General features: G+C 43.8%; 1 protein-coding gene across 3 annotated transcripts; it reads left to right on the top strand.

Annotated features, from left to right (window-relative positions):
- Nucleotides 1-442: 442 nt before the first annotated feature.
- On the top strand, nt 443-17,415 carry CDV3 (CDV3 homolog). 3 transcript variants are annotated; one of them, XM_056122004.1, is made up of 5 exons: nt 443-1,093; nt 1,651-1,727; nt 9,320-9,471; nt 13,768-13,927; nt 15,034-15,205. In XM_056122004.1, exons 1-5 carry the CDS (start codon nt 854-856, stop codon nt 15,182-15,184), a joined length of 780 nt encoding a protein of 259 aa, XP_055977979.1. In that variant the 5' UTR covers nt 443-853; the 3' UTR covers nt 15,185-15,205. The 3 variants fall into 3 exon arrangements, with proteins under 3 accessions (XP_055977979.1, XP_055977982.1, XP_055977981.1); XM_056122007.1 differs by lacking the exon at nt 15,034-15,205 and adding an exon at nt 15,212-15,439 and having other exon boundaries at nt 444-1,093; XM_056122006.1 differs by lacking the exon at nt 15,034-15,205 and adding an exon at nt 15,478-17,415 and having other exon boundaries at nt 448-1,093.
- The last annotated feature ends 4,845 nt before the right edge of the window (nt 17,416-22,260 follow it).

Raw genomic sequence — 22,260 nt, forward strand, 5'->3', positions numbered from 1 at the left:
TTCGCTGAAGTTCAAACGACTAGCAGGCCACAGCTGGCTCCAGCCTTAGGAAACACACGTGTACCGCACGCATGCGCACAGACCCGCGCCTCTAGTCGGCGACCCGGACGGCCCAGTCACCAAACCCGCCCTCTAGGTGCCCGCCCCCGAGCCTAAGCCCTCGGCCAATGGAGGCCGGAGCGAGCCACACGTCACCTATTTAGCATACCCCGTTTCCCCGCCCCCACGCCGTGGCCCCGCCCCATCCGGGGCAGGGGATTGTCGCTTAAGCGTTTCGTTTCGGGCCCTGATTGGCTCGCCCGGTAGCCCCGCCCCCGCCTCCTCCCACCGCCCTCCCCGGGCGCGCCCACAGCGGCGGGCGCGGCCGAGTACGCAGGCGCAGGCGCTGCCTCTCGCTTCTGGTGGCCCGCCCTCCCTCCTCCCCTTCCCTCCCCTCCCCACCCCCTCTCCCCTCCTCTTCGGGCCTGCGCGCGCGCGCTCTGCTCCTGCAAGCGGCGCCGCGCTCCCAGCACTCTCGCCGGCGCCCCGGCCCCGCCGCCCGGCGTCCTCCTCCCGCGACGGTGGAGCGGACCGGCTCGTGCACCGCGGCCGAGGCGGCAGCAGCGGCGGCGGCTCGGGCCGACTCGCAGGGCGGCCGCGGCGGCGCGCGGGGCCCGCGGCGGAGCGTACCACCTCAGGGCCGCCCGCGGGGGGGAGCCGCTCGGCCCGCCGCGGCGACCCCGCGGGACTGAGGCGTCGCCGCGCCCGCCCGCCGGCGTGAGCGCCCAGCCGCCGGCCTCGACCTCGGAGCTCGGAGCCCCGCGGGCCGCGCCCGCCGCCGGCCCCACCCATCCGGGCCGCCGAGGCCGCGGCCATGGCCGAGACGGAGGAGCGGAGCCTGGACAACTTCTTCGCCAAGAGGGACAAGAAGAAGAAGAAGGAGCGCAGCGGCCGGGCGGCCAGTGCCGCGGGCTCGGCGGGCGGCGCCGGCGGGAGCGGCGGAGGCGCGGGCGCGGCGGGCGGCGGGGCGGGCGCGGGCACCCGGCCGGGCGACGGCGGGACGGCGGGCGCGGGGGCCGCGGGCCTGGGCGCCGCCACCAAGGCCGTGACCAAGGTGAGGAGCCGGCGCGGCCACGTGACGACGCCGCCGCCGCCGGCCTCGGGCCGTGCTCGCGGGGACCCCCCGGGCGTCGGGCGGGCGGGCGGGGGGCTCGGGGCGCCGCCGGCTCACGCCCGCGCCGAGGGGTTCGTCCGGGCTTCCGACCTCAGCCCCGTCCCGGCAGCCGCCTGGGCGAACAATCGCGTGTGTGGCATCGCGAGGGGCATGACTCGGCCGCCGCCGCGCCCCGAGCCGGCCGCGGGTGGGGGGATGGGGGGGAAGACTCCTCCCGGCCACGCCGAGACCGACTTTGTAGTCCGCCCCGGGGGCGACTCTCGTCTTGACTCCTATCCGACGTGTCCCTGGCGGAGCGGCCGCGTGGAAGTTCGCAGCGTTGGTCGGCGGCGGGACGTTGCGTCCGCGGGGCCGGGGGGGCCTCGGGATCACGCCGCGCGCGTGTGGCCGCTCGCCCCCAGCCACTTGGTTCCCCCCTACCCTTTTTTTTTTTTAAATAATAAGTCTGGTCATTTTCCTGGTTAACTGATCGGTCGAATGGAACTTGCATTTTGCAGGATGAAGATGAATGGAAAGAATTTGAGCAGAAAGAGGTTGATTACAGCGGCCTCAGAGTTCAGGCAATGCAAATAAGGTAGGTCTGGTTCCAGCTGGGTGCAGCCGGTTCCTTGGGGTGCTTGCTGTGGGCTTTCCCGAAGCCCCCCGCCTCAACGACCCTCGCCGCCTTCGGACTCGGCGCGGATAGGCCACTTGCTCCCTGCGTGCGGGTCGCGTGTCGGGTGTCAGAATTCCAGGCTGGGTTAAGCCTTCAGGAGACAGCTACCGTGGATTTCATGGTTGGCGAGTTTTCGCTTTTGATGGGCCAGGCGGAACTTAAGTTTTTGAAATTCCTTGTTTCAGAAATAATGTCCTTTTCCAGATCCTCACCAGGAATAGGTGTTTGATTCGACGCAGACAGCCGATTTATACTCAGGATTAAGAAACTTGAATGTTGCTAGCACTGTAGCAACATTTTTTTCTTTTTCCCCCACACCTTTGTAATAGCTGTCCTCATCCCGCCAGGATAACACTAACTGCAGATGGAATTTCTCTAGAATATTATAGGAGGAGAATTGGTAGTGTGTGTTTTTGTAATTCAAGAAAACCGTGGATTAGCGAGTTCTGCAGGTAGGGTGTCCGCCTTGCATGTGGCTGACCTGGGTTTGAACCTGGGCACCCCTGAGCATTGACAGGTGTGGCTCCAAAACAAAAAACAGTAATTTTTTTTAAGTTGAAAAATTTTTTTTTAATAGAATTTAAAATGAGAAGGATATTTACCTATGAAATCCATTCTGGTAATCAGGTTAGACCCATTAAATGTCATAGTTTGAGACAGTTATAAAGTAGAAAAGAGAACATATGATTTCATTGGTTTAAGACAAAAAAATTCTTTATTACCAGTTTAAAGAAATTATCCCAAGGAACTTTTTGGTTTGAAATTTGCAGTTTTTGCTATTGTTCATGTGGCATAGTGGTGAAGGAAACCATTTTTCGTACAGGATATGTCTTCTGCTTTTTTTGTCATGTAATAATGGTAATTTTTTTCTGTTTGAAAACCAGGGGTAATCTTTTTAACTAAGTATTTAGTCAGTCTTTTTAGCAAAGTATTAGTGCTCTAGGTTTTATGTTGCATGAGCTTGACCAAAGTGAAACCTAACTGATAGTGGGAAGCTTATGAAATGGGGCATTAGATTTCTCTGTAGTAGCTTTAAGTACAAATGATAAGACTGAAGTTCAAATCCCAGCTGCTTCTTGGCTTCCTTCATATTTGATATTTTTATTTGATTTACTTATTTTATTTGTCGCCACATCTGGTGTTGCTCAGGTTACTCCTGACTCTGCTCTCAAGAATCACTACGCTCGGTGCTCAGGAGACCATATGGGGAGCCAGGGACTCAGCCTGGGTCAGCTGCATGCCAGGCAAATGTCCTACCTATTATCCTATTTCTCTGGCCCCATTTTTCAGGTAATTGTTAGGAGGTGTAGTTTAGAAAATTTGTTAAGAGGTATAGTTTAGGTGTAGTTGAGAAGACTCCTTTTTTCTGAGATGTGATCTGTAGAAATGGAGAGGGAAGGCGGTGTACAGTTCTTGGTCATTCGGGGTGCACATTTCTGTGTCTGGTTCCTCCGTCATCAATAGAGTTAGGAGGCTCTTCATTAGCCTTTCCTGCTGCAGGCCCTAGATTGATTTTGAAGTGGAACAGAAAACAGTAGTGTTTGGTCAGGCTGAACTGATGAACAAGACTAGCAGTTTTAGTTGGTGATGGGGGTTTGGGGCCACACCCCATGATGCTTAGAGGTTTCTCTTGGCTCTGCATTTAGGAATGTAGGAGACTACAGTGGGTAGGGTTCTTGCTTTGCACATAGCTGACCAGGTTTGATCCTTGGCATCTCATGAGCCCCCACGTAGTTCCAGGAGTAATTCTGGAGTATGGAGCCCAGGGTAACCTTTCAGCAGTTCCTGAGTGTGGCCCTACAACAAAACAACCAGCAAAATCTTTTGCTAAAGGGGAACTTGAAACCAAGGAAGGGCTGAATTAAGTAGCACACTTGGGTACTGATAATCATGTTTATTTTATTTTGTTATTTATTTTATTTTATTGTGTTTTTTTTTGCTTTTTGGGTCACACCTGGCGATGCACAGGGGACTATGTGGGATGCTGGGAATCGGACCCGGGTCGGCCGTGTGCAAGGCAAATGCCTTATGCGCTGTGCTCTCTCTCCAGCCCAGTCATGTTTATTTTAAAACAAAAACTTCATGACCTCAGAATATATACTTCAATATCCTCTTTAAGTTTTGTCTTAAATCTTTGTAATAATGAAACCCCGCATGGCAGAGCCTGGCAAGCTCCCTGTGGCATAACAAGTCTCACAATGGAGATGTTACTGGTGCCTGCTCGAGTAAATCGATGAAAAATGGAAGGACAGTGCTACAGTACAGTAGTAAAACTAAATGAGAGGGTCCCTAAGGAAAGATAGATTAGTCCATAGACATAGAATAGAGTGAAGAACATTGCAAAAATATAGGCTCCAGGGAAAGACAAACCTGTGTTCACATGTTAGTCCTACTGCTTTTGTCTGACCTTGGGTAAGTCATTTACCTTCTTCGTATTTTTGTTTTGAGGCTATGTCCACCTGTGCTAGGGGCTACCAACCCCTAGCAAGCTGCTAGGTTGGAGAGGGGTTTACTCCCACATGAATGTTTTCTTCAAAATTGAGGCTCTGGGGCAGTTGTATGAACCTCCTCTAATGTTTTTTAGGTGTCCACTTGGTTAATTTTTTATTTGTTTAATGTGTTAGAATGAAGGATAATTCACCTGAATTTACTATTTAGCAATCACACCTGGTTTATAGTACCAAAATTTGAGAAGGGGTAGCATTTGAAGGCATATCAAATGAATATATAATCGTTTTCTCTCTGAAAGAACCTTAGTATCACAAAAATGGCATATAAGAAAGTGAAACCTTGGAAGTGGACTTAAATAAGTCTTGAAATGCACCATTTATGGACAACTTTTCCAATATTTTTCTTTGAAAAATTAAGAACCCAGAAAATTGCAGGAATAGTAAAATAAGTATCTATTAAAACTTTGCTCGGGTCTACTTACCATTTTTTTGTCTTTAGTTGCAGTATTGCAGCTGCAGCTAGTCTTAAAGGATCTTTTTTTTTTGCTTTTTTTTTTAAATGCCAGCAGTGGTCAGAACTGCTACCAACCAGCTCAGTGCAGTGGAATGAAGCCTCATGCTTTTTGCATGCAGTGTAAGTGTTCCAGACCACTGACACTTGCTCTTAAAGTAGACTAGCATGCTGCATCTTTAGCAAAGATAAGTACTTTTTTTTTTTTAAGATAAGTACTTTTGAAAGGGGTTGTCTTTCATTAGAGAGCTTGGCTGTATTAATGTTGCTCATGTTTACCAACTAGACCAGAAATTAATTAAGTACTACTATTTAGAAGGGCTTGTGTCACATTTTGTAAAATACAAGTAAAGCAGATTTTATTCAAGGTAACATAGGTGAATTCTTGAGAAAGGACACCAGGTAGATAAGAGAAAGGGCCTACTATTTAAAGAGTATTGGTTGAGTGGGACATATTGGCTCTTTTATCTTTATCTATTTATTAATTTTGACCTTTTTGAGTCACACCCAGCAATGTTCAGGGCTTACTCCTGGCTCTGCACTCAGGAATTACTCTGGGGCGGTGCTCAGAGGAACATAGGGGATGCCAGGGATCACTAACCTGGGTAGTTGGCATTCAAAGCAGATGCCCTACCCTCTGCCACTGCTCTGGCCTCTCCCCTCCTGTCTTTAAAATGGATTTTTGAAAGGAAGATTTTATTGTAGTTTTTGTTTGTTTTTGTTTTGCTTTTTGGGTCACACCTGGTGATGCACAGGGGTTATTCCTGGTTTTGCACTCAGGAGTTACTCCTGGCAGTGCTCGGGACCATATGGGATGCTGGGAATCGAACCCGGATCAGCTGCATGCAAGGCAAATGCCCTACCCGCTGTACTATGGCTCCAGTCCCTTTATTGTAGTTTTGAGGTTACTAAATATTAAGCTTTTATCCTGTCTCTATAGTGGTTTCCTGGAAGCTTTTTAAGAAATCTAAATAATTACATCTGTTAAGTAGAGCTAGTTAAATTGTACTTGCAGAGGGAAATTACTGTTACATTTAGGCTATGTTCATTGTAGCAAATATTAGTATGATTGTTTATTGTATGTGTGTGCCAGGCACTGCTGTATGATCCACTGGATACCAATATATATTTTAGGGATATATAACATAATTGTGGAGCACAGGTGACAAAGAGCCTGCCATGAGAAAAAGGGTCAAGAAATTTTTGGAACTGACTGGAGCGATAGAGCACAGAGGTTAGGCGCTTGCTTGGCTTGTAAACAACCCTGGTTTGTTTCCTGGTTCTGCCAGTGGTAACAAATGAGTACCACCAAAACCAAATAAATGAGACATTTTGAGGATCAGGGAGATGGCATAAAGGGCAGGAATGTATGTTTTGCATGTGGAAGCCACAGGTGTAGCCTTTCATACGAATTGTCCCTGAGCACCGTTATTGTGGCCTAAAAACAAGCAAAAATTCTGGGTGAGGTGAAATGACATTGAAAGCTGTGGGCATAGCTCATCATGCCATTTTTCTCCATTTTACCATGACTAGTAGTGGTTGCAAACTAGTGTCAAACCAATGGAGATCTCCAGGAGCCATTAGTTCTGGGTTTGGTTTAGCTGCTTCTGCTCTTAGGGGAGGAGGGATTAGGATATTCATGTCTCTGCTAAGAAGCTAGGCATGTTCTATTCTCTTTGCTCTTCTCTTCCCTGTTTTGGGCCATACCCAGTGGTGCTCTGATTTAGTTACCAGAATGATGGGGTGCTGCAACTCTGCACAGAGGCATGCACTGCATCCCATTGCGCTATCTTCCACCCCCACCCCCGTTCTTCATAAATATGCAGCCGCAAGATGCATAATCATTTTCATTGATCGTACTAAAAATTTCTCAAATATCTGTCATGTATGATGAAGAGGCAATCTGAAAGAGAATGGGCTTCAGACTCTTAATTAACCTTGTTACTCTGCATGCAGCTCTGGGAAAAGAAAGTACTTAGATGTCTTGAGCATCAGTTTCTTCAGCTATGTACAACAGGTCTTTTTGCCTCGGTGTTAATGTGAGGTTGAAATCTGAAAAGTGGGTGGAATGCTACCTGGCAACGTAGAAACATGTTCACTAAAGTACCCTTTTTTTAGAATTATACATCCTGCTTATAAGAGTTACTCATATTTGTGTCAGTGTACTTCGAACTGTGATGAATTTATAGTATCTGTTAGTGTTTAAAAAGATGAAATTTAACTGATACTGATCAAACACCAAATTGTAGCATTATTCTTTCCCATGGAAATAATTATTTCAACATGTTTCTTGTTCAGAGGTTTGGTTTTGGAAATGTGACCTTTTCTGGAATGTGGAAATATATGAAAAAGCTCTGCTGTAATTAAATTAGTTTTGCCCTGGGTTTTGCATAGGACATCATACCATGCAAAGCATGTGTTCTACTATTGAGGCACGTGTTGAGGCCCAAATTGGAGTTTGAAGTTTTTGGTGAACTAGAAAAACTGTTGTTAGGACATTTGGTAACTACAAAAATATCTGTATAAAAATTGTCTATATTCTATTCAGATAATCAGAATTTGGGGAGGAAGGCTGAGAAATGGTACAGAGGAGAAGGCATTTGCCTTGCATGCGGCCCAGGTTCAGTCCCCACTGCTGGTGTAACCCCAAAATAATAACAGATTTTTTGGTTTTCAGTTAATATTGTAAACTCTGGTTTGAATATATTGATGGCCATATAGTCACTGGAGACAACATTTTTTAGTCTAATATACATCAGTGAACAATTGTATGAATTGATGCATTATTCAATTAATTGTAAATATAGAGGGGACAGAGGGGATATTGTGCCGGCCTGGGTTTGATTACAGGTACTTTATCATCCCCTAAGCATCGCTGGTGCAGCTGTGGAGGCCCCTAAGCCACCACTGCATGGCCTGGGTATTTCTGCAGGTCCTGCATTGAACTAATGGCATAGACATCCTTCGCACTGTTGGGTCATAGGTGATAGTCAGGAGACCATTCCATGCCAGTGATCAAACCAGGGTCAGCCAGGTGAAAGATACGCAGTTACTCCTGTACTGTTATTTCTGTCTCCTAAATGCCTATTTATTTATTTGTTTGTTTATTGGGTTTGGGGCTACACCCATGGATGCTGAGGGGTTACTCCTGGTTCTGTACACAGGAATTAATCTTGGCAGTGTTTGGGACCCATATAGGATGTCGGGGATTGAACCTAGTGGACCCTGTGCAAGGCAAATGCGCTATCCTCTGTATTATTGCTCTGGCTCCTCCTAATATTACATGTTTATTTATATTTTGTTTTCATAAATTGTTCACAATTTATTACATTCAATGTTTCAACACCAGTCCTACCTTTAGTACATCATCCCACCACCATTATTTCAAATTTTAACACCATCACCAAGCCTGCCCCAAAGGTAGATACTAAATAATTTATTTTATATTACTTGTTATGAATAATTCACTAGAACTGATCCAAAAAGGGTTTCCTTAGAGGAAACTGAAAATTATTGTATCTCACCTTGGAGCCATTAAGCCCCTGTGTGATCACTAACATGTTGCTACAGGTTGAGCCTTGTGTGCTTATATATGATATGTATATATTTATTTTTATATATATACATACACACATTTTTATGAAGATGGGTTGCGTTCTACTTAACATCCCATCCAGTGTGGTATGCTACTCTTGATATATCAGTGGCGTGTCACTCCAGGAATTTTAAATAGGGTGCTAGAGCTGGAGTTAAATTTTTATTTATTTTGCTTTTTGGGTCACACCCGGCGATGCTCAGGGGTTACTCCTGGCTTGACACTCAGGAATCACTCCTGGCGGTGCTCGGGGGACCGTATGGGATGCTGGGAATCAAACCCGGGTCAGTCGCGTGCAAGGAAAACTCCCTACCCACTGTGCTATTGCTCCAGCCCCACGGAGTTAAATTTTTAACTGGATGGTGACTTCGGGGTCCAGGGGTATCTCTGCAGCATCTCAGCATTATTTTAAATGGGTGTGTAGGTTTTTATTTGTTCGTAAGGAAGATAACCGACATTGTCTGTTTTTTGGTTTCTACTTTGTCCGTTCTATTTACTCTGGCTGTGGTCTGCTATAAATGCAAATTGATAAATTTGCTTCCTTCTACCCTTTCTGATTGCAATCGAGGTCTCTCAATTCTAGAACCTTCTCTGGTGGAAATCACTGCATTTAATTTTGAAAGAAATGAAAGTAAAGCACGTTCCAGGGCTTTTTTGTTGCAGAAGAGCAGCTATGATAGTCCTACACAGTGGGGTAGGAGTCATTTGTGGTGTGAGATATTTTCTCGTTTCGCTATCAAAATGGAAAGCCAGGGAAAGAGTGTTATGATCACCAGCTATGTTTTCATTCAGAGGGAATGGGTCAAGAAGGATAATGAACTGAAGACAGGAGTAAGCATTGTCATAGAAAATGAGGGCAAAGGTTGACAGTTTGTACCCCGGGTCATGCAGATTTGGACTAACAGCTTTCTTAGTGGTTCTCTAATTGAATTCACTTGTGTATCTCTTGCGGCAGTGAAAAGGAAGAAGATGATAATGAAAAGAGAGAAGATCCAGGCGACAATTGGGAAGAAGGAGGAGGCGGAGGTGGTGGTAGTGGTGTAGAAAAATCTTCAGGTCCTTGGAATAAAACAGCCCCGGTACAAGCACCTCCTGCTCCAGTAATAGGTAATTGGTATTTATTTTTATTTTATATATTTTTTTTGCTTTTTGGGTCACACCTGGCAATGCACAGGGGTTACTCCTGGCTCTGCGCTCAGGAATTAGCCCTGGCGGTGCTCAGGGGGCCATACGGGATGCTGGGAATCGAACCCGGGTTGGCCGCGTGCAAGGCAAGTACCCTACCCACTGTGCTATTGCTCCAGCCCCAGTATTTATTTTCATAAGGATGTTTAGGTATGATTTTACGTAGGGCTAGCATTTCACCAAACTACATGCTTATGGGGATGGCGGGGGTGGGGTGGGCAGGAGAGAGAAATGTATTTATTTCCTAAGTAATAAAATTTTAAAATTAGGGTGCATGTCTTTAGGTTTAAATTTATATGAAAACTAATTTATTACTTTTAATATTTAAGCATTTGCTCCCGTTTTTTATAGCTAAGACTGAGGTGTACATTTTGATTACCTATGTGTTGACATGTTTTTATTTCTTCTGTTCCCGGTTTTCTTGAATGGCAAATTTTTTTCACTCCCAAGGAAACAAAAAATGTTGGGGATTGTAAAAAATCTTAGATTGTGAATGATTCTAGCCCACCAGAGGGTTCAAAATATATAATCATCAGTAGTGTTTCTTGGTGTGGGGATAGTAGTGGTAATTAGCAAAATGGTATCTTAAAGGCTGAAGAGGTAACTCAGTGGACTGAGCATATGCTTTACAAACAGGAGGCCCACTTTCTGTTCCAGAATTGCTTGGTCCCTTGAACACTTTAAGGAGTGATGCCTCATCCCAAGCGCCTAGCCAAGCAACCCCGTGTGCTTTTCTGGGGATTACCCAAAACTTCCCTCAACCACTTCCACAATAAAACAACTCCCATAAAAAAATTCCTTTGGAGGTCAAGAATGAAAACAGTTTGAGAAGCACTGCTTTTAATAACTACTCATTATTTAGTGTCAGGAATAGAACCCAGGGCCCCACACACTGGTGTCAAGTGCCTCTGCTACTGAGCTACAAGGAGCCCACCCATTATGCAGAATAATGTAGCAATAAACAAATCATCCCAAATCATAATATCCAGTTATCTGTTTTTGCATCCTTTCTAGCATTTTGCTGTGTTACTGCTGCCTCTACTGATCTCGCATGGCCTGTGTTGCTAAATCTAATTCCCAGTTGTCATCTTACTTGCCTTTTTGAGACAGTCTTCTCTTGGCTAACAGGACAGATTGGTTGATTCTCAATTTCTTTTGCTAGTTCTTCCTCTTTACCATCTATGCTCATTCCCTTGACAAAGTCTACATGCCTGTAACTCTTAAATTTACATCACGGACTCATTTCTTTCCTGAACTTTAGATATATATCCTAAACTGCCTATCAGCATCTCAGTCTCCTGTTCAAAACTGAAGTGCTGTGTATCAGGTCTGCCTGCAGCTTTGTCAGACAGAGAACAGCAGTGTTACTGTTTCAGCAGCTTAGGCACAGACCTTGAAGTCGACTTTGACTTCTTGCTCCCAAGTCTAAATCTAATCTGGCAGCAGATTCTTTTGGCCGTTCTTTAAAAGTATACCATGACTTCTCTCCAGTGCTACCACCTTGGGCTGTCCAGTTAAGTGAAAGCAAAGTAGTTTTTATTAAATGAAACTTAACTTAGATACTAGGGAGAGAAAGAAGTGTTGAAGAGAGAACTAGGGCTTCTCCAGTGTGAAAAAACAAGCAGTGATTCATAGAAACAAGCATAGGAAGATACTGAAGATCAAGCCTGGGGCTGTCTTTTGGAGTCACTCCCGGCAGTGCACAGGGGTTACTCCTGGCCTTGCACTCAGGAATTACTCCTGGCAGTGCTCAGTGAACCATTTGGGATGCTGGCAATCGAACCCAGGTTGGGCGCGTGCAAGGCGAACCCAGGTTGGGCGCGTGCAAGGCAAACACCCTACCTGCTGTACTATCACTCCAGCCCCATGGGCTGTCTTTTTTTTTTTTATGTGAATTACCGAGGTATATTCTTTTCTGGTATAGCCGGTTTTGTTTTTTATTCTTGGACAACATCTGTCTGTGCTCAGGGGACCATATGGGATGCCCTGGATGAACAGGGTTGGCTATGTGCAAGGCAAACAACCTAGCTGCCGTACCATCTCTCTGGAAGCCCTGTTCTGTTTTAGAAGCTCAGCTCCCAGACAACAAGCAGTTGAGTCTTTTAAATCTGGCAGATTTTGTCCCTGTGCTATTCACAAGCCTCCAGTGGTGTCCTGTCTGGTCAGAATAGATTCTCGGGTGTTTTGTTTTGGGAGCCCCGTAAGCAGCGCCCAGGGAGTGTGGGTAATTCTTGGCCACTGGATCATTGTTTTATACAGGAGCCTGAGGAGGTGATGCTCAGGTTTTGTGGTACCAGAGATACACCTTCGGTGCCTTGGGGACCTTGTGATGTTGGGAATTGAGCCTCGGTCATGTGCCTTAACCACTATACTAACTCTGGACCTGCTGCAGTTTTTAGTGACTCTACGCTCCTGCTGATGATGATGTCTTGTCCCCTTTGCAACTTTCTCATTGTTAATCAGCTCCTTGCTCTCTCTGCTCCTGTGTAGGCACACATTGTGGTCTCTTTGTACTCTTCAATTTCAACCGGAAATTCTTTTCTATTAAGAGTCTGTAAACTATGTAAAGGGATAGCTAGGAAATTATATTTTGAGAGTCCTGTATATTATAATTATTTAGTTCTGTTGTAGTTAAAAAAATAGGTAATATTACAATTGTGTTTGTTGGACCAAATTTAGCTTGTTTGTTCATTAGGCTTTTGCTCAATTTTCAGCATGACACCTTTCCTTCTATATTTTATTTCCTTGTCTGGGAACAGCAGTGTTTGTACTTTATTTCATTAAGTAGCCTTGTGTGGGTAGTGGCTAGCCCTGTTGCAGCAGTGTTTAATATTTACAATCTCACTGTGGCTTAGAACAAAGCTGCCACACCAGGGCTCAGTGGGGGATGGGTGTTACATTAGAGCTGTTCCCCATGTAAGAGTTAGAGAATAGTAAAAAACTTTACAGAAGTAGTTCAGTGGCTGCACTGTATTTTTACTAAGTGGTGATGGAGATGGTCATTTGAAATGAAGGTGTTTTCTGGTTTGGGTTTTTTGGGTGGGGGGGATGCTGGGGGACAGAGGCACTGTACTTATTGGTGCCCAGAAGCTTCTTCCCTCTGATCACAAGAATTGCTCTTGGTGATGATCAGGAATATATATGTGGTATCCCACATAGTGTCAGTGATGAACCCAGACATATTCTCAGCCCATTAACTCATCTCTCGCACCCATGGATTTTTCTTTGGTTTTTGTTTTGAGTTTCTTCTGGGTTTTGTTGTTTTGTTCCTAGCTTGCTGCTGTGAAGATCATCTCCCTGAGATGCTCATAGAACTTTATACAATGCTAGGATTTGAATCTGCACCTCCTGCATGCAAAGCATGTGCTCTAGCTAGCTCTGTAGCCCTAAAACAAAGTCTTTGATAATAAGTGGAAAACAAACTTATTTTATATCTACTCTGATGGGCATAAGTAGGAGGAATCTAAAAGAACCCACTGTCGAAGTTAAAAAAGGAAATTGTTAAAGATAAATGAATAGGGCCAAGGATTAGTACTGTGGGGAGGGGGCACTTGTCTTGCATGCAGCCAACCCGAGTTTAATCCCTGGCACTCTACATGGTCCCCCAGGTCCCACCAGGAGTGATTCCTTGCACAAACGCAAAAATAATCTCTGAGCTTTGTGGGGTATTCATCCTTGCCCTCCCTCCTTGCCCCCCATCCCCCATCAGTTTCATTAAGTCATTTTTATTTTCTAGAGTGGTTTTTTTTTTTTTGAGGGGAGGATGTTTTTATTTAATTCACCACTCAAAAAAAATGATTCTTTGCTCTCTGATCTATAAACTTCGTGAAGGTTTTTTTGTTGGTGGTGGGATTTTTGTTGGTTTTGGTTTTGGTGTTAGGTTGACACCCAGTGGTGCATAGGTGCTGCCCAGGTATTCAGGCAACCATAGATGGTGGCAGAGATTTCAAAACTGGATCTGAGACACGCAGGGCAAGTGTCTTAACCCTTACACCATACATGAAAAAGGCATTTCAAGATTATCCTAGGGAAATAGAATATTTACATTTCTTCAGTTTCTGTTGTCTAAGATCCCACATACACTGCTTTTGTGTGTATGTAGTCAGGGCCGGGGATGGGTGGGGGTAGGGGTTAATTGTTAAGTGAACAGAAAAGCAAGAATTGCAAATTAAAATGCCTGGCATTTGAATCATTTTCCAAACTGTTATGACTTTTTAGTTACAGAAACCCCAGAACCAGTGATGACTAGTGGTGTATATAGACCACCTGGGGCCAGGTTAACTACAACCAGGAAAACGCCACAAGGACCACCAGAAATTTACAGTGATACACAGTTCCCATCCCTGCAGTCCACTGCCAAGCATGTAGAAAGCCGAAAGTAAGTACTCTGTTGCACTTTGCTTTAAGCCCTGTCCACTTAACTAGGGACTGAGATGTAGGAGATAAGAAACCCCACAGCAGAGGCTTCCAGTTCAATGGGATGCTCCTTACTGGGAAAGCCTAGTCTCTCACTGATAATTAGGGTGGGATGAGTTTACCCAGAAAGGGTAGAGAAGGAGGGACATGGAGGGGAGAGGGGGAGTCACCAAAGAGAAATATTTACATGCCTTTCTCTTCTCTCTTTTACACTTCTCACCTAGTTAAACCTCTTTATAGAACATTGTTGTTGGTTATGTTTCTTAGAACATAGAGCAGTATTATTTATTGTAATCAAGTTAATGTGAGTAGATAGATGTAAGAAAGATATTGGCATTTAGAAGTCTAGTATTAAAATCTTATTTTAGCATCTACTTTTCAAATGAATTTTACTTGAAATTAAATGATCATATATGGTAAATCACATCTTATTTAAGGACATTAAGTAAATAAAGTGGGAAGAAAGTAAATTACGTCAGATGGAAATAAAATTTTTAGGGGGTGATTTTTTAAGTTACTCCCAGATGTTTTGCCTTTTTTGAGAGCACAGCTGGCTTGAATTTAAACCTCCCACTTGGATTTGATCCTCTGCTATGTCCTGCAAAGAGGCCTTTGAAGGGAGCACAGTGAGTGATTCACCATCTGGTCCACTTCCATAACTTAAAAGTGACAGGCAATCACTGAGTAATGAAGAGTAGAACTTTATTTGAATCAGAAAATTGTAGCCTTTATGTATTAAGAAGCGAATTGTTTTATTTGCTAGAAGTAAAAGATGATCTAAAAGAAACTCAACTCATCAGAGTCAAAATAAGATTTTCTGTGTCTTATGTGGTTCTTGAGGTAGGCTTACAGTTTATAGTACTCAGTGGATGTGTGCTTCTCTAGAAAATAGAATATTGTGTTTCCTGCTTGCTTGAAGCCTTTAAAAGTGGTAGGATGTCATACACCAGTTTTCCCCTCCTGTAACTTCCTTCAGCATTTTTCTAAAGGGTAGCCCTTTTTAACTCGAATTTTTTCAGAGCAACCTCATAGAAGAGATATTTACTGATTACATTTCTTTTCCCTTAGGGATAAAGAAATGGAGAAGAGCTTTGAAGTAGTAAAACACAAAAATAGAGGTAGGGATGAGGTTTCAAAAAACCAGGTCGTTAAGCTTCAGCTAGACAACCAGTATGCTGTGCTTGAAAATCAGAAAAGCAGCCACACACAGTACAATTAAGGAATGGTCTTTGCTAACCCTTCTAAGGTAACTAGACTACAGCTAACTACCGCCAACAGCCATTCGTCACCTGATCTCTGCTGGATCTACAGCCACTGATGCAGCCCAACCCTATTGCGCTATGGAAATCTGAAGTGTCACAACTATTCTTAATGTGTATTGGATGTAGGGGTGATTTTTCTGTTACATAAATGTGTGAACTAGATTCAGCAGTGTTCTTTCATAGTTACTTTACAAATACAGAAAAACAAACCCTGCAGCCAGTGGTCATTTCAAAATCTTTTTATGTTCAGATACTGAGCCTTCGTAAGGGTTGACTACCTCAGATTTGCTGCACTCATTGTGGACTTCATGTGGATCACAACTTCTGGATAAGAAGGTTACTGCTATTAAGTGTCGTGAAACTTGAAACCAGCTCTACTGGATTCCTATCAGAAATCCTGCAGAAAGTCAGCCATCTGGGTTCTGATCTGCTGTAAAAGATGAAGATTTAAGTGACCTTAATTAACCTGTCCTGTGCCCCATCCTTAAGGAATATTCTCTGTAGTGGGCTGTGGCTGTGTTAGACTTCCTGGAACATGCCGCTCAAAAGAACTGATTCGTTCAGATAATCTATGTAGGGCTGTGATTTCTAATTTAAACTTTGAGTTGTATTCTGAGGTAACCACAAATTCAACCAAACTCGGGTCCCTCAAGTGGGAAAGGGGGGTGGGGATTACCCTTGTTTCTTTTAGTCTTTTTTTCCTTTCTTTCTTCTTTTTTTTAAATTTGGGTAGTGCTTTTTCTGTGTTCCACATTAAGGCCTTTTTCGCTTTGACTTGGAATAAATTCTTTGACAGAGCATATTGCTTGGTTCAATAACCTGAAATATGCATTAGAATTGTGAAATGTCTTGTGAATTTGCCAATTCCTAGAGTGGAACCAAATTGCCTTTGATGTCAAATGTTAAGGGCAGTGGATGCAGGGGGCTCTATTTCAGGTGCTGCTAAGCCTCCTTGAATCAGGTCTAAATTGTGTAGTAAACTACAGTGGAAAGAGTATGGTTTCTGCTAGGGCCAAGGGATTTGTCCTTATAAACTCAAAGCCATGAGAGCAGAATTTCACCTAAAACCCATTTAAGTTGTTCGGATCTCGGATAATCTTTGACAAGAATTCCAGGTATACTGTGCCCAACTTTTCACGAACATTCAAGTATTAATGTTCAAAGTGTTGAACATTCAATAGGTGCGGTGATGGTCCCAGTTGTTATCCACCTTTCGGTGATATGCTGCTCATTTGGGGAGTCAGGGGTGAAAGACAGGTGATGTAGCACTTCTGTTTTAATAATTAATTACAACTTAATCCTTAAAGTAAACTTAAGGAAGCAGCCCATGATTACTGAAGTTTCTTTACATCTAATGAGATAGTCTGGTAATTTCCTAGTTTTGTATCTTTGAGTCTTTAGAAATATTCAGAGTGGTGTGTGACCATGATGCAGAGTCGATTTCTCTCTATAATACATACCTTTGCCAAATGCAGGAGTTGCAGACTTGCTACTGGCAAGAGTGAAGCAAATGAGTACAACTACCCTGATATCAAAGCCTTTTCCTAAAGGAGTCTAGTCTTTATTAAAGTATTACTACAGGAATGGAACTCCTGGGAGGGTTATAGTACTCCTGACAGGACCTGCCAGCTATATTCTGGCAATTACGGTATTTGAGGTGGCAGGCAGAAAGAGTGTCTTGTCTTCTGACTTAACTTGGGTGAGTAGCTGAACCAGCCTGAACAGGAGGTTGGGTGATTAAGGGAGGGGCGGGGGAAAAAAACCACACAAGGGACTTGATTTAAACCGAAGGCTTTATTTGAGAGCCAAAAATCTTAACAAATAATCTCTTGGATCTTGAGCCACATATTTTCCCTGGAAATTATGCTCTTTTTTTCTAGTAGAATTTTACTGGGAGGGTGGGGGGTTATGTTACAGAGGAATGAACTGAGATGAATATGTGGAAATGTTATTTAATGGCATAGTGGACTAGAAATCTGAAGGCCTGCAGGAGATTTTAAATTACAACTCATAACTTTTTAAAAGATTGTGAAATTATCAAAATGCACATGAATCAAGTTTTAATATACTGTATGATGGGTGGATGAGGCTGTCCATTGTACCATTTCTTTCTTTGAATTCTCAGGCATGGTTTGGCAGTGCAAGAACTCTTAACATTAACAAATTCAATAAAAATTAAATATATGGATTTGAAAGTGTAATGAGTTTTCATTTTTGAGTGGTGGTGGATTTTACCAATGACTGGTACTTGAATCCAAGGCTTCACCACAGCCTGATAGTTTTTAGTTTTGATTCTTTCCGCTCCCCCAACCTGCTCAGTGGCTGTGTAAGAGCTTTACCGTCTCTCTCCCTGCCCATCTGGCCTTCCTCTCTTGGAAGATGGTGAAGGGTGCATTGATCTCTGGAGTCAGTTTTGTTTCCACAGTGCCCAAAATGGTTGATGCCATTTTGGAATGAAAGTTAAGAATTATGCTGGAAATTCTTTCTCGGAAGTCATGTATTTTTGTCCTTGGATCTTAAGTACTGTTTTAAATTATGATAGGCATGGCGGCTCCGATCTTACTAGGTGCTAAAGTGTTCCTTAAGAATCGGGGCTTGAGGGAGAACTTGTGTCTGAGCACATTGTTGGTGTTTAAGTATGAGATTCGATCCCTGGTGATGCATACTTCCCCAGCACTGCTGGGTGTGGCCTGAAAACCAACAGAAAGGAAAAAGACTTTTTGTATTTTTTTTTTTTTAAGAAGGGTTGGGTCACACCAGATGGTGCTCAGCACCTACTGCTCTTTCTGTGCTCAAGGATCACTCCTGGTAGTGCTCAGAGGACCATATGGTGCCAGGATTAAACCCTGGTAGGCTGGGTACAAACCAACCCGCAGTACAATTGCTCCAGCCCCAGAAAGGGGGAAAAATTGAAGTTCATCATTTTGAATTTAAGAATTTAGTTTGAATTTAGTCTTTAAATTTCTGGATTGTTGTATTTCTGGATTGTTGTGTGCTTCAAAACAGTTTTTGTAATGATAGTTTAAATTTTTAATATTAGTTTACTGTTTAGTTATTCTTAGTACTTGAGATTGTTCTTGGCAGCTTTATTTAAAGTTGAAAACAAGGGCACCAGAGAGCTCAGTGGACTGAGTGTATGCTGTGAGAATTGGGTGTAATGTCACCACATGGTCCACCAAGCTCTGCTGGGAGTAGCTGAACCCTGAGTCCACATGGTGTGTGGCCAAGAAACGAAAAGCATTCCTCGGGAGCAATAGCACACTGGGTAGGGCCCTTGCCTTGCACACATGACAAGCCCAAGCTTGATCTCCGGCACTTTATATGGTCGCCCAAGCCCACATTAACTCTTGAGTGCAGAGCTAGGAGTAAGGCCTGACCAGAGCTGGGTATATTCCCCATCCCGCATGCCCCATGCCAAATATATCTCCTTTTGTTTTTAAGTCCCCCATAGTTTAAGGTGTGGGAGGAAGGTATAGTAGGCATTAAACCATAGCTTTATGAAAGTGATACACCCCCTACCCCTGGACTACATTAAAGTGTTGGTAAATTTGTTTCCCGAGTTAGCACCAAAAACCAAAATGGATAAAATGTCATTTTTCCCATATGTTTTCAAAGTTAAGGACTTTTAATTCCTCAAGTTTTAGAATATTTTTATTAGCCACCCCCTATCGCCCCATAAAAACAAATTCCAAACCCATGAACAGTTCTTTCCCACTTCCTACCCAGAACCCCCGGTCATCGGCAACTATTCTTTTTAACAGATTTTGTTTAAATTTAAATTTTTCTGGGTAATTTGTAAACATTTTTCTCCCATCATCACCATAATAGTGTCTCAAACCCAAAACTTTAATTTTGATGAATTTTTTTTTTAGTAGCTTGTGCTTTGAGTAGACGTAAAAAGAACTTCCTAGTCCAAGATCCTGAAGATTTATATCTAAGAGTTTTGAGGTTTTAGCTCTCCTTCTAAATTGTTGGTCCATTTTGAGTCAGATTTTTGAATATGATAGGTAGGAGTCTACAGTCTAGTTCCCCAACACCATTTGTTGAATCGACTCCTCGGTTACAGTTTGGCTCATTAAATATTTTGCTTGTTTGACTCTGGTAGGCTGTGAACTTTGGGGTATTTGTTACAATGAGGTATTTGGAGTAGGTTGGGAGTGTGTGGCAGGAATTGGTTAAGAGGGCAGACTCTGGTAAATTAGTGCAACATTGAAGTAAAAATCTAGGGAGCTGGAGACAAGAAAAGGGTTAATCAGTTAGGGAGGAAAATCACAATCTGTGCTATGAAACTGCAAGGCTGGTGGTTTTATTTTTTGGTTTGGGGGGCCTCACCAAACAGTGTTCAGGGCTTCTTTCTGGCTCTGCTCAGGGATGACTTCTGGCAGGATCAGGGGACCGTATGGGATGCAAGGAATTGAACCTGGGTTGACCACATACAAGGCAAACACCTTATCTGCTGGATTCTAGCTATTGCCCAGGGTTTGTGGTTTTAATTCACCACCCAACTAACTACAGTGGAACATTAATGGATCTGCAGAATACAGGCAAGTTATGATTTGCTTCTTTTGGACTTGATATTTAAAGTAATGAATGTTATGAATATATTACAGCAATTGCTTTAAATGTGCATTTTCATTATCTAAAAATAATGAGGAATTGTGTTCTTAGCTAAAATTTAGGCTGTCAAAATCATTAAGGTAGTTTTAAACCTTTTGAAATTGTAGCCCGAGTGAGAATTAGAATTGTAAATAACTGGATGTCGTAAAGAACTGGGCAGAACTTAAATTGTCACCTATGAATTCCCTCTCTGAACTGAACTTTACAACGCTGTAGTGAGATGACAGCAAAAACTTGCATAAGAATGTGATTTGTGTTTCTTTGAAGTGGGGGCAGGTGTATATTTTGATAGAGCATGTGCGGCACAGCTTAGGGACTTTTCCTAACTCTCTTCAGGGAGGAGATCGAACCTGGCATGCAAGACAAGCACCCTTATATGTCTCTTGCAACTTCCTAGCCCTAAACTTCCAGCTTTTAAATATTTTTGTGTAAAGAGACAAGATATACGACTGTTTTGAGCTGAAATTCAAAAGGTTATCTCATGCTGTGGTTTTCAGCTGAGGTTTGTGGTGGCTGGGGATCAAACCGAGGCATGTGTTCTTGGCACTGAGACACATCCCTGGTTCCGGTATTGTAAATTAAGTTTAGAGCATATCCTTAAAAGTACATGAAGTGAGCTTTTACAACTCTTCTAAGCACTTTGTTTCATAAGAAGTGCAGTATTGCAGGTTATTTGGAGGGAGTGGGAAGGCTATATCAAATGATGTTTGGGGCTGCTAGGGACCCTGCAGAGAATGCATGTGCACTAATGCTGCCAACTTTCTGGCCTGCTGATGCCTGGACCAGAGCAATGGTAAGAAGATAAGACATGCTGGATTCCGTCCCCAGTAAGTACACCATACGGTCTCCTGAGCCCGCCAGGAGTGATCCCTGAGTAAGCCCTGAGTACTGCTGAGTGTGGCCCCAAACAAATGCCTAATATCTAATTCGTATCCTTAGACATTCTGGGTTTTCCTTGGTCACTCTTTTATACTATGATATTGGGGATCAAATCCAGGACATCCCACATACAAGCTTTATTGTTGAGTTATACCCCAAGCCCAGCCTCCTAGTTGAATTGGTATGAGATTTTATTTTTTTAAGTACTCCAGTTAATTTTAATGTGTAGCAAAGTTTAAGGATCTCTTGTTTATAAAAAGATGAGAAATTCCCAGGTCCCCAGAGCCATCGTGCAGTAGGTAGGGTGCTTACCTGCACACAGCTGAACAAAGTTTCCATCCCTGCCATCCCAAGCACCTTCAGGAGTGATGCCCTGAGCATCGCTGGGTGTGACCCCCAAAACTGGAAAACTGAAAAAAAGAAGAAATAAATGTTAATGAGGACGAAAGCAGAAAAGAGCAGTTCTTGTCACTTTTGTGTTGTTTGCGGCATTATGGGGCGATACACGGCGTTACTCAAGGGCTACTCTGAGTATGCTGCTCATAGCCAGACTTGGAAGCAAAGCACTTGCTCCAACCCTGAGTCATGGGCACCGTTTTCTAGTTCAGTAATCATCAGTACAAAGACCAGGCTTAACTATTCACCTAGAAAATGATCTCACCATCAGTATAATTACTGTAGCTGCTGTTTTCCTTCTCTCTGCAATAATTTTAATGTTTGGCTTGTGTCTCAGCAGTAAATCTGACTGCTGGAATTTATTCACTGTAAATATTCATCTGCCTTACCCTGTCTGGCTGCTTTTATTTGAACCTTCCATTATGCTGCCCAGTTACTGCACCCCTGGGTTTTAAGGGTTTCTTTGGAGTTCTACAGTTCTCCCTGGTGACTCTGAAGTGAAGTGTAGTAAGCTTCACTTGCAGGACCTACAGCCCATCATCTTAGGAAGTAGAATCTCAAAAACGGGTGCCACTATACTCTTGGCCTGTTTTTGTCTTGTTTTCCCTCTAACTTATTGGCTCCTTTTATATGGGGTGGGGGTGGGAGTTGGCTTTGGGGCTACATCCAGCAGTGCTCAAGGGTCATTCCCAGAATGTTGCTTAGAGGTCATTCCTGGCAGTGCTTGGGGCAGACATTACTGTTGTGGGGATGGACCGGAACCAGTGCTCCTACACGAAAGCGTGCACTCCATCTACTGGATCCCAATCCCAACTCCAGCTCCTACTTTTTGTTTCTGGGGCCACATCCGGCAGCTTACTCCTCACTGCACTCCGAGATCACTTCTGTTGGGCTTGGGGAATCATGAGCTGCTGGGGATCAAACCTGGGCTGGCTAGCGTGCAAGACAAATGCCCTACTGCTGTATGTCTCCAGCCTATCTAGAGCCAACCTTTTAAAGTCAGTGGATCACAGTAAGTATCATGCCTGCCTCCTAGTTATTGGTGTACTATGCTATAATACTGGTAATGTATCATTTCATGCGTCTCGTTGCAACCCCACACTCACCACCAGAGTGACTGCTTCCTTCCACCAGTGTCTTG

Source organism: Sorex fumeus, unplaced genomic scaffold (genome assembly GCF_029834395.1).
Source record: "Sorex fumeus unplaced genomic scaffold, SorFum_2.1 ptg000044l, whole genome shotgun sequence".
In the NCBI taxonomy this organism is placed as follows: domain Eukaryota; kingdom Metazoa; phylum Chordata; class Mammalia; order Eulipotyphla; family Soricidae; genus Sorex; species Sorex fumeus.